Genomic DNA, 12995 nt, shown 5'->3' on the forward strand with positions numbered 1-12995 from the left:
CGCAGCAGATTTCTTTCACCAGTCGGTGTCTCACTGTACAAGCATAGAATATACAGAAGATAATATGACATGCAACTGAAGGGAACCACCACTTAGTGACTGTAGGCAGCTCATTCTGATATGATAATTTTGGAAAAGCGAGAAATCCTCTCATCCATGTTAATATAGAATACCACATCCCATATACTTCAGCTCTCACTCTGAGAAACGGGATTCCCCAGGACACCGCTTCACTGTGCCACTCAGTCATTACTTTGTAATTGAAACTACGTTCTAGATCACAAATCAGTAGAGGTTGCACAGATGCAGTACATTGCGAGGACACCAAGGCTGATGACAAAGAATTCAGTGCTGCACTATCTGAAACGTCAGATCTACTATATTGTATGGCGATAAACTCGCATCACAAATATCGGTTCCATTTTTCGTTTGCCATTTTGGACGACCAATCTGCATAGGCTTTCTTCTGCTCTTCTCCATCGTTGATCTAAGAGACTAGAGATCATGCAGAATGTTTTAAGACAAAGATGCAAGTTTTATTTAAACATGATTTAATCATTCAAACTGCTGTTTGGTTGAACATCATAAATAAAAAAGCAACATTCAAAATGCATGTCGGGTATTTACAAACCAGCAACCATCCCGGTGAAGAAAAAGTCCAAAGCATAAATAGGTTCCTGTAAAAAAAAAAAAAAAAAGAAAATATATATCCTATATCCTAAGACGAGTGTAATGGAGAAACTGTTCCATGTGCTACACAAGCCTCCATTATTTTTCAGATTTGCCATCGTCTTTCTGGTCTCTGCATTTCTCACAGGTGTCATCTCGGACAATCTCCACTTCCAAGCGTCCGATGTACAAGGAGACTGCACAGACCCAAAAGAGTCCAAGAGACAGCACAGCAGCTCCACTCAACATTGCTGCTGAGAAGGACAGCATCATAGTGCGACGAAGGAGGACAAGGTTGGCAAGGTAGGAAGCACTTCCATAGGACATACAAACTCCACCCAGAATGAAGAATCCTAAAGTAAATAAGAAAATCATGAGAAAAGAATCAAAATGAAACCACATCCTAGAATTGATTTACAGCATGAAATACAAGGACACCTATTCACTGTGTGGTGTCAGGCAGTCTACAGCAGCAAGAGAGCCTACGATAACTACACTCCAAGAAACCTTAGGAGAAATCTACAAAAAGTGAACAGCGGAGCAAATAACTCTTATATTGTCTTTTGCCAGTAGCATGCAAAGCTTTATTACACATCTTGCCAATCACTTATTGCTTCACTCATCCTTAATTCCCCCCCCTTTGGAGTGTAGCCGCCGCCCATGTCTTGGGAGGATACCTCAGGGGCAACTTGCTCGCCTTGAAAGCAAAGCGACATGGAGCAACACAGGTACGATCCCCGGGTCCGCGCTTAGAAACCTCTGGGTATTAAGCACGTGGTATTAAGCACGTTTTTAATAACCTATCAAATATATCATTTCAGCACCTCTACTACCATTGCCCCTACCTGTGACCAGGGGGTCAAAATTAAGATTCGATAAGTAGGAGCTAAAAGCAGCTCCTGGGTATCCAGCATTAACCAGTGTCCAGGAGCTACTACATAGCGTTCCACAAATCTAACTTCCACATAAGATGGAAACAAACTTTTGTCCATTATTTAAGACCACTTATGCTTTACATTGTGTATAGATGTGTCCAAATGTTCATGTATAGATTGTCCCAAATGCACAGAGTTAAATTCACACAGGTGTATTCATTTGGCACCAGTTGACCTGGGGAACCAAAAGTAGCTTTTGGTGTTAAGTTTACCAGGCCTCCGAGGCTATAAGCAGAAGTTAAATAGCTCCCAACTCCCTTCAATTTCAAATCCTGTGTGACTTACTGTGCATATCCCCCCAACCCCCCTGTACCACCCCGGCACCTGACCCCCCCCCCCCCCCCCCACCCCTGTGGGAGTAGAGTTCATCCGAGCCAATCAAGGAGCTCGGGATGCAGGCTTTACCTCATGATAAATCCTGCATTCTGAACACCTGAGCAGGTGATGCAGTTTACCCTGCCGGGCACCAGGTAAGTGAGCCTGTGCACCCTCTTCCTCACCATCAAATGCCATCTCTCCTGCCCACTCCCTCTCAAATATCCCCACCCAACCCTAGCATTGCGTGCCTTACCCGAGCTCTTAATTACAGGATTGTTGAAAAGGTTCTACATCTCCCAGAAGCCGGCACCTTTGAAATTGTAACGCCAGGCGCTTCAGCGCCGGTGCTTCAAGCGTCAAGCCGGTCTTGCGCCGGTCCTCGGCCAGAAACTCTGCTCCCCTCTGCACTTTAGCAATGGTGCGCTCAATCAAGGTAAAGATGGGCATTGAAAAAATGAACGCCCTTCTGTACAACTTATACAAACTTCAGTTGACAGAAGCAATAAACGCAAAGGCGCAGAGTCCATTGTGACACGGCATGCTCGGCAGCTCAAATAGATGCCACACAAGAGCTGCCACGTGCGTCGGTAGCAGTACACGAGGTGCAACCCCAATCATAAGATTACCAACCGCATGCCCAATACTAAGCCGAACAATGAATTTCCTACTACTTCTACTACCAAAGAATTAAAAATATGCTTACTGAATACACGCTCTTTCAACCAGCATGCCTCATGTATACATGACTTGATATTGACTCAGAAGATAGTTATGTGCATCACGGAGACGTGGCTACAAGACCCTATAGGACCAACGTGCTCCCTTGCAGTGCCATTGGGCTTCACCATCCACTATAATGATATGATAGTTTATTTATATAGTGCCTATAAACAACGTGTTTCAAAGCGCTTCAAGGCAAGGGAGGGAACAAGGGAAAATACCATGACATTCTTACAGGACAGTAAGGATGTGAAATTAACTATCTTACTCAGCACGACGGCATTTCAGATAGTGCAAGAGCTAAAACATAGATAAGGAAGGGAGGGGGAGAGTGGGAAGGAAATAGAAACAGACAGGCGACTACCGTACTAGGCCCGACGACATTTCAGATAGTGCTGGGGTGTGGGAAAAGTCAGAGGAGGGGCAAGGAGACAGACAAGGTTGCTATCATACTAGGTTCAGGGACAATTCTGATAGAGTAAGTGCATAGAAGAAAGTAAGAGGAGAGAACAAAGATTTAGTGGGAAGGGCGGGGGGGGGGGGGGGTAACCATAATTACTCGGGATTCAATACATGTATTCCCTTCCATTTCATGTTCAGGCTGTGAGATATTACACCTAAAATACTGTCCCACAAATAACAATTGCATTCACCTAATACTATTATACAGACCTCCCCCTCCATAGTCTCAAGATCAATGACGAACTTGTACAGCTCACCAACTCTGATGGGACAAAATAAATCCACAATCATTCTTGGAGATTAGAATCGATGGCGTGGTGACTCATAAGATTAAGAAGCTATCACTATGGATTTTTTTTTTGCATAAAATACAGTTTGATGTAATGAATTCCTACCCTCACCATGTCAAATGGTCACCAACTGGACAGGGTTATAACCAACAACATAGAAACTAATAATTATGTGACCACCCCTTGCATATGGTCAGACCACCTTAAAGTGAGTAAAGAAATGCATGAATGAAGCAAAGAAAGTCGTATGCTGGAACTTTAAGAACATCGGAAAATCTGACTTAGAACTCTGCATAAATGGCATCTTAGCTAACATCAGGGAAAACGACTCATGTGATACTATCATAGATAATTACGACCAGCAGATGCTCACTCTAATAAATCAGAAAGCCCCCCCTCCTGACAAAATAGTCAGGCCCAATTCTAATCACCAAAAATGGTTCACCACTGAACTACCAACTCTAAAGAAGGAGAATACGTGTAGCGAAATACGTTGAATAAAGAATCCAACTGACTGCAATAAGACTAGAATCTTATTAGAATATCAATGAGGCAAAGAAGAACTACTTCAATAGCCAAATTGAAGCCTCCGCTAACTCAGCAGGTAAACTCTTTGAAATCTTTAAATCAATAGACAAGCCTCAGGCATTAGTACCTGCATTTTCACCATCCCAAATTGAATGTGAGAACACTCAGGCAGCCTTAAGTAATAAAATCACGAAAGCTAGAGAATAGCACTTGCTCAAGCTAATAAATCTGAATCCAACACACAAGGAACAGCAACGACTTCCAAATGCAAGGAGAAATTCCACTTCCAGCAAATATCCACAGAAGACATGCTGAAAACTTTGGCCTCTATGAAACCGTCCTCCTGTGCTGAAAACAATCTCTGCCTCCCTCTCCCAACCCCCCTCCCCCAAGATTATTCTTGAGAACCCCAACATCTTTGCTCCTTTACTTACAAAAATAGTAAACACCTCCTTTTGCGATCAAATAGTACCCAAAAATATAAAAAAGGTTACCGTTACACCTTTGGCAAAAAAGCCCAACTTAGACCAACGCGACCCAAACAACTTGAGACCTATTACAAACTGTAATTTTACCCTCAAAGTTATGGATAAGATCCCAACTGCACAGCTCCAGGCATATGTTGAAAGTAAAGAAATCCTACATCCACAGCAATCAGGTTTTTGACCTATCCGCAGCACTGAGACAGCAATGCTTGACTTACAGACCAAAATGCTGGGGATTATGGATAAGGGAAAAGTCGGTTTACTGATTCTGTTAGACCTTAGTGCAGCGTTCGATCTGGTGGATCACCAGTTACTCCAACAAGCACTAGAAAATGTTGCTAACTGTTCTAAGGAAGCTGTTGGATGGTTATCCAACATTGATAACCGAATCTCTCAAGTACACCAGGGAGACCAATTCTCTGCAGAATCCAACATTTTCTGCGGTGTACCGCAGGGTGCCCGCCTCTCACCACCGTTATTAAACCTGTACTTACGACTCCTGTGTGAACTGCTGGACCATACTCTGTTTTTCACCAACTATGCTGATGACACATCTTATTATAGAACTGAGTGGGGACCACGCTAAGGATAGTACATCTCTTAATGACCTCTATAACATCACAGAAGACTGGATGGACAATTGCTAGATGTGCTTGAATAGTAATAAGACCGAGCTCATGGTCTTTGGGTCCACACATGCATGAGCCAAACTCTCCCCAGACTGCCAATCTTTTAAAATCAAAGAATCCCGCATTGAGGTTTTGGGCAAAGTTAAAACCTTAGGCATGACCCTAGAAGCCTCCCTGAATGCAGAAGCCCAAGCAATGTATGCAAGCAAAAACGTTGCCTACTACATTAGACTGCTTAAGGCAATTAGACCACTGCTTAGGGAGAAAGCCTGCACTACTATAGCTGGAGCTGCTATTCCATCTCGCCTAGACCATGGAAATGCACTCCTAGCAGGAGCCAGCAAACGAAGTATGCACAAATTCCAACTGATTCAAAACACGATTGCTCTAATCAAACAAAAAGCCAGAACTGAACATATTAGTGAAGCCAGACGTGACATGCATTAGTTGAAAATAGAAGACTGCATACAATTTAAATCTCTGACCCTGACACAAGTGCCTGTACGGCATAGTACATGCATACTAAATCGCTTATAACCCCATCCGGGCCTTTGATCAGAAGCCCTTGGGTTAGTCATAGGACTGACGCACAAAAAAAAAAAAAATAAAAAAAAAAAATAAAATTATATATATATATATATATATATATATATATATCGGTATGGGAAGAGCCTTTCCCAACTGCGCAGCAGCAAGCTGGAACAAACTTCCACTCAGCCCTCAGGCTGGAGACCAACCATCTCGCCTTTTGAAAGAAGCTAAAAACCCTCCTTTTTAAAGAACACCGCCATGATGTAATTCCCGTTAACCCTTAATCTGCTACTATTCAACTGGTATACGTAAATGTCCTGTAATCACCGTTTGTTTTCCATATCTTGTCTTCTTTGTCTTATCGTATGCACCCTGATGCCTGCGGGCCGTCGGAGCTATTCAAATAAATAAACCCCACTTAACTGAAACAATGGTCCTGCACTTACCCTGCCACCGCAATGGCCACCATGGGAAGGGAGTTCTTTTGTCTCTTTGCCATGGCAACCATCTTAGTTTGTACTTTTTAAGTTGAGAAATGGCAACTATGCGGTTTCTCAACATACCAAAAAAAAACCGAAAAACCCCCCCCCCTAAATTTCTTTTAAAATTAAAAATAAAAATAGTAAAATGTAGCACCTCAGTAACCATGCCACGCTGCCAATAGCAATAAACCCCTTTGGGCGGGGGCCTTACCTGGTCTGGTAATACACTGGGGCTGATGTTAAAGCTCTTGATGTTCTTGGGCTTTTAACTGCCCGTGGCATTCCAGACACAGTAATACCCCCACCCATTAGGGTGTATTGCTTAAGCACATGAGAAGGGCATTAGCACCAGTGTCTTCCAACCGGGTGAAAATGACCATAACCATATGCTGGTGGGACTACCCTGCTGGGAACCATGCCACTGCCATTTAAAGCCCACTAACTTTGCTTGGCCCTTAACAGCCCCTACCAGGAAGGCCTGCCAGCAACATGTCACTCAAATTTTTCTTAGGTGGTTTATGTAAGGTCCTGTCATAAAAGACATAATCCATGAAGACTCGGGCACAGGTTCTAGGTACATTGATGAGTTGATGACAGTGATAGGGCTACACTTGCAGAGAAGCGCCGAGATAACCGTGGAAGCACATCAGGGAGATGGTAAGGAATCATTCACCAGAATATCAATTTCTCAGCAGCACTAAGGAGGACTAACAGTCTGATCCCTTCAATGCTTTGTGGGACCTGGGTGAATGCTCTGGAGACATTGATGCCTCAGCATCACATAACCATTGTCACATACAACTTTTAAGGGAGAACGGGACACAGCTCCCTCCATTATACCCTGGCAATATACCAGGCAGACAAGAAGCCAGCACTACTGCGACTGAGGTAGACACAAAATGGCAGGCCATCCACACAAAACATTTGCCGAGGAATTGTTCAGCAGGAGCAAATGTTCTGCAGTTTTTAGAATTCCCCAGTTTGGAGTAGTGCGGTCTCAATACAGATGTATTTTGTCCTTGATTGCAGGCTGGCTTTTATAGGTGCTACAGGGTTTAGAGATGCACATGTTTGCCACATCAGTGTGTTCAGGGCATGCTCATTTCCGGGAGATGGGCACTGAAAACATATTTCTGAAGGGAAGAAAAAGGTCTTGTCATGTCACATCATGATCAGAGGTACAGCCACAAGAAGTTGCTGGAGAGCACATCTTCAGCAAGTAGCTGGCCCATGGTTACTCAGCTTTCTTTGCAGTGGTAGTTTTTCTAGAGCAGCAAGGTGTCTTTTTGGTTGCAGTCCCTCTTGGGGTCTTCATGTACCTTGTTGCCAGGGTGAAAATGGAAGACCAACATCCAAGAAGGACACAGGTTTCTAGGTAGAATTAGGACCCCGAGTAAGATGACATTTTTTGGGAGTTCTGCAGTTACTTTTTAGGGACCCTTAAACATTTTACTTTTTCCTTTTATTTCTTTTGTTTAGGAGCAATTGTTTTCTGGCGAAATGGCCTTCAAAATAAATCACCCTGCTACTGCAACCCTTTTTGACCTAGTACATGGATCCATGGAGGCCTATAAGGCTCAAATGGAATGCGGGGGGTTGGAAGAGCACCTCAATGTGGCCCTAGGGTGATTGTATCACCCTATACTGGTTTTAGAGACTAGTGTGGTGATAGCTGAAAATTAGTTTTTGCTTCACCATGAGAGAAAAGCAGATCACATTAGTAGGCCAATGTACCTTATTTGTAGCTTTGCGGGTACCAATATTTGAAGTCCTGATCTCTTTTGAGTCTTTCCTTGTTCATGGAACCCACAAGGCAGGACAAAAATGGATGTTGCACACACACTGGCTTTTTGTGAGCCCAGCCATGCACTCGATAGCGGTTTGACCCGGTCTCGACCAGTTCCTCGGAAGGCCATTTCAAATCCTGCAGGGAGGAGTCTAAGGCAAGTGGTGGGTTAGGGCCAATGAGATAGCCTGCTACCAACCGCTATCCAGACATTTTGCACTATTTATTTTATTTATATACAGGGAGGTACAATGCCCTTTTGAATACAAAAGAACATACAATAAGTTAAGAAATCTGATGTTAAGAGAAGCAGTGAGCTTATTACACGGGAGGGGGTAAGGGAGGAAGGAGTCGTCAGCGACATTCTGACCAGGTTGCGGAGCGGAGTAAATGGAACAATCATCTGGGACAATACATGGGTAGACATGCATGGATTAAGGACACCCAACATTAGACATGCAGGTAGGAGGTACAGCCAGCTGTTGGGATGTGACCATGAGGGATGAAGTGCTATAGTGAAGGCAGAGAAAGTGAGGGACAGAGGTAGGTTAGAGGCAAGGGACACATGTTAGCTAGAAGGCAGGAGAGGTTGGTGAAGAGGGTAACAGAGCCAAGGAGGTAGGTTTTTAGTCTGCTTTTGAACAAATCAGTGTGGACCGTTTCTCGGATGTCAGAGGGACGAGAATTCCATCAAGTGGAGCAAGAAGAGAGCAGTAGTGGGTGAGGTGGCACAAGAGTAATCGGGGAGGCAGAACAGAGATTACGAGAAGGCTTGTAGAGTTGAATAGATACGGGGGTGGCTTACTGTGTATAGATTTCTGAACCGTGAGAAGAAATAGAAGTCTGGGTCAGTTTTGCATAGTCAGCCATCCAACCTGGTGATGGTATGAGGAAGTAAGCATGAAGTGAGGAAGTTCAATGAGAGCCCTGGTAGCTAAGTTATTGATCTTGCCGAGAGAACAGAAAGCATAGTTGAGGAGACCAAAGAAGATGATGCTGGCACAGTAGTCCAGTTTCAAGATAACTCATCTGCACTGCAACTTCCACCAGCCCTAGCCAACAGTCAATAATAGGGATTATGGGGGGCTCAAACACTTTGAAAGCCAAAAGTTGCAGTTCCCCGCCTTTCCGGTATTGGTGGGCTGGTTTACACCAGCCACTAGGAGTGGGATATCATTTAGGGGAGACCCTGATCCTCCATTAAATTCTAACTTGACTTTCTTGCAAAGCAGGTAGCTTACTTACCCTGCTGGAGGATTCCTGCAGTTTTTTAGCCATGCTGCATTTCTAAGTCAAGATTTGGTTATAATGGCTAGACCATGTATCCTGACATCTTTCCTGGGCCTCTCCTCATAGTGCTGCTGGACCCTACATTGAATGGGCCAGGCCTTCCTTGCTTGCTTGCTTGAGCCATCTCCAGGTACCAGCACTTTCCAGTTGTGGTCATACCACCTTGGTATTGCAAGCCAATGTGAGTTAAAAGGGTATTGAGGAACCACTCCCTCCATTCCCCTCCAATATCTTGCCTCATGCGCTCTTCTGGCCAGTCCTTGATTGCCCCCACTGTGGTCTCTGTTGTAGGAACGTTTCTTGCTGGGTGACTGCTCTGAATTGCCCTTAAGTGCCCTTAAGTGCCAAAATGCTGCTATGCCAGGTTCTCCTCGTTATTGCTACCATTTCTTGTTTAGGGTCCCACTCCTAAGAAGGAAGATTGCCGTTCTTTTTTCCCCCCACTGTCTAGGTTGTTGTTGGTCCAGGGTAAAGTCCTTGGCTGTTTGGATGCTGTACTACACCAGAAAAAAAGGTTCCAGAGTTACATTGTACCTGAGAGGTCTAGGGTTCAAGTAATGTTTTGGCATCTGGGCTACTATAAGGATTATTCATACTAAATGTCTTAATGTATGAAACCCTAAGAGTCCCTCCTACGACCTTGTCTATTATAATGTGTCCATTTCCAGATAGTGGATCTACATTATAGTAAACGAGTGGGAAGGGCATACGCTAGGTTTTTTTATTGGATGTGGTCAACTTAAGTTACTAATACAGATCTATACAAGTGTAACTTTTAAGTTCAGTATACCAGCGTGGTGTGTTCTTTTTGGACCACAGGGTGAGCCAACTACCTCTGCGCCAGCCTACTTCTCCTCACCCCCTAAAGTTAAGCCTGACTGCTCTGCCACAGAACCAACCGTAAGAGGTTCGGTGCACTGCCCCCACCTTAAGGTTAGTTGTTCTACAGCGCTCAGAGTTTAAGTCAAGGCCTGGATAATTCTTTAAAATCCCACTAGACCTGCAGGGCGAGTTCCTTTGTTTACATACTCTACCTAAGAGAAATTCGCCCTCCCACCCCCCCCTCATTATAAGTGGTGAAAAAAAAATGTACTGGTGCATTTCACTAAAACACCTTGATATTCGCAATGCTACCACCAAAAGGCAAGCCATGCACAGTGAAACTGATTTGCCATTGACTGCAAAAAAATGTTGCTTGCAGTAAATGTCAAATAAGTCAAACATTCCCATAACCGCAATCGAGGTAGAATACCTTGCAAATGCTACTCGTCCATCGTAAAATCTCACCTAAGTGAGTGGGCTGGTATTTTTTGTGAGCCCTGCGCTCTTCTGCTATTTTGGCAATGTCTTGGAAAAAGGATTTTGAAAAAAAAAAGGGCATTGGCAATGTTGACATGGGGTAGAGGCAGATGCTAAACTGGAGGCATTGATGGCTGCAGGCAGTAGATAGTGTGGTCACAGACAAAGGTCAGTAGGTTGTAGTTAGGGGATCGTGAGGAGGTTAAGGATGTGCAGAGTAGTCCGTTTTAGAATGTATAGGCTTGATGGAGCCGTGTGGCTTACAATGATACAGTTATTAGTCATCAAGTGCTCAAATCCATTCTAAATAGTCTGGTGGTTTTGTGAACATCGATTTTCTGATCGCGGGGGGGGGGGGGGGGGGTCGGGGGTTTAAGTGCTTTGAAAGGTGTGCATGGGATGCATTACTTTCTGGGCAGTGGAAGGCACAGTGGCCAATACAAAGGGAGTTGTATTGGTTTCTACGTTTTCACAGGAAGCCAGAATTAGCAGAGCCACAGTGATTTGTTCCCCTTTTCCCAGCACAAGTAGGCCTTTTGAGGGTAGGGAGTTGAGCAAATATTCTACGAGGTCATGAGGAGGTTACTGGAGAATTTTCGAATTTGTATTAATCAAAAAAGTCATAATGTAAGAGGAAAGCCAGAGCTGGAGACCAAGTACAGAGTATGTTGTTGCAGCAGGCAGAATAATTAGCAGCTTCAGATATATTGTCCAAGTGAAGTCATTTATTAACATGTCAATATAGCGATAAATAACACTTTCAGGGATGGGTAAGGCCCCAAGGAGGAGCTGTAAATAGACTATGTTCAGCAAATAGGCAAATATTCGGATCTGTGGTTTACGTAATGATGACATCAAGGTCTGCGTTATGGACTGGATCGTCATCTAAAGAAAAACGGTTGATTGGAGTATGAAGAGGTTTTGACGCAACAGTTTTTGAAGGGAAGCAAGCTTTACCGATGGATGGCAAAATTAGTATCTGGGTGACTGACACAGGCGGTAGAGGAGTAGAACATGGTAACTAATTAGTGCAGGTGTACGAGGAGAATGGGTGGGAAACGTTAGAAGAATGGGCAATTAGAACATATGATCCAAAGAAAAGTTGTACTTGTGAAGTACAATATATGCGATTTACAAGGGATGGGGTGACAAGACCCTCAGAATGGAGAGCACTTAAGTACCAGAGGGAGAGAACCAGAGGGGAGGAGGCATCTTTGTCAGAAGAATTGGGAGGTGGCAATGGAGAGATTGAGAACGCAGGTTGTCCGTTGAAATCAAGTGTTTTGATCCATTAGAACTGGCAAAGATAAGGGAGCAGGCAAAAAAGATCAAGGCAGTGCCAGTAAGACCACAAGGTCAAGAGACAACCGCAGAAGGTAGGAGACCTCATTACAGGAAGGCTACCTTGGGCTACCAGCACAATTGGGTGGGGTTGGGGGCGGGGGGCAACGCAACAGGTTAGGGACAAGACTGTGGAAGGGGGGATCCGAAAAACATTGATGCTACAAGGAAAACCAGGGCAGAGCGACGGTACAGTGTACTTTATTTTGCCAATAAGCTGCCATGGTAGTCGACAGAGAAGGGAATTGTTGACAGTAGTCCAGATGTGTTTAGCCATAGGATTGTCAAGGAGGGCAGAGTTAATGATTACCACAGACTTGGTTGCATGGCAGGAGAGCGCCCCCCCGCCCACATGATTTGGGAGTAAAGTGAATTCGATTTTTGGCATAGAGACTATTCTGTAAAAGTGTACATCAGAAATCCAAAATCTGGGAAGCCATATAGTGTGCCTAAGAAGAGTCACGCCATTCTTGAAATGAATATGGAATTGTTAAAGGATGTCATTTTTTAAAGCAGAATAGTCACATCTATAGGCTTACATAGGAAGAGTGTATATTGGCTATATATTATTGCAAGCAAATAACGTTTTGACCTACAACACAATCAATTGCCTCAGTGACAAATGCTAGCACAGGTGATGCACAACCTATGTAAAAAGGTTTTGGGGCCCTCTCGGTCGCACGCACGCAAATGTTTACAATGTTTAATTTTATCCAGAAATGATCAGCCACATACTTATTTAAGGAAAGTGTTAAAAGAGCAAGGGAGCTTGAAGTTAAACATGGAGGACATTTTTTCGTGTTAATGAATTCAATGGAAAAATGATGTAGGAAAGTATTGGTCATGCATATATTAACAAAGGGGTATAAAGACTATTTAGTAATTCCAAAGATTCACAAATCACTGTAGCTCATGTTGAGTATTTTAGGATTTTCCGTTTGTAGACGTGTGAAGCCCTTGTGCAATTAAGGCAATAGGAACCTCAATGTGGAGGAGAATTCACAAGCACTGAAAAGTTGAAGCAATCCTTGTATACTAAACCAAACATTGTGACAAATTCCCTTGTTATGGCCTCTTACTGACAGTCCTGGTTAATTAGAGAAAACCATGGCAGCATTGTTCACATACAGCATATAACGTCCAGATGTTGGAAAAGAGTTGATACACCACTTGTGAAAGGACAATTTGGTAAATTGATTGGGCGCTAGGAATAATTACAGATCTGTTTAG

The 12995-nt window shown here is 43.7% G+C and overlaps 1 protein-coding gene across 1 annotated transcript in view; it reads right to left on the reverse strand.

The window, feature by feature from the left end:
- Positions 1 to 514: 514 nt before the first annotated feature.
- Positions 515 to 12995, reverse strand: part of TMEM160 (transmembrane protein 160) — a 61855-nt gene continuing 49374 nt past the window's right edge. The window contains exon 4 of the mRNA XM_069644569.1: positions 515 to 1022. Within this exon, the coding sequence (XP_069500670.1) occupies positions 769 to 1022 (254 nt within the window). The 3' untranslated portion in view covers positions 515 to 768. The remainder of the gene's footprint in view (positions 1023 to 12995) is intronic.

Source organism: Ambystoma mexicanum, chromosome 2p, assembly GCF_040938575.1.
Source record: "Ambystoma mexicanum isolate Mex_15411 chromosome 2p, UKY_AmexF1_1, whole genome shotgun sequence".
NCBI classification, from domain to species: domain Eukaryota; kingdom Metazoa; phylum Chordata; class Amphibia; order Caudata; family Ambystomatidae; genus Ambystoma; species Ambystoma mexicanum.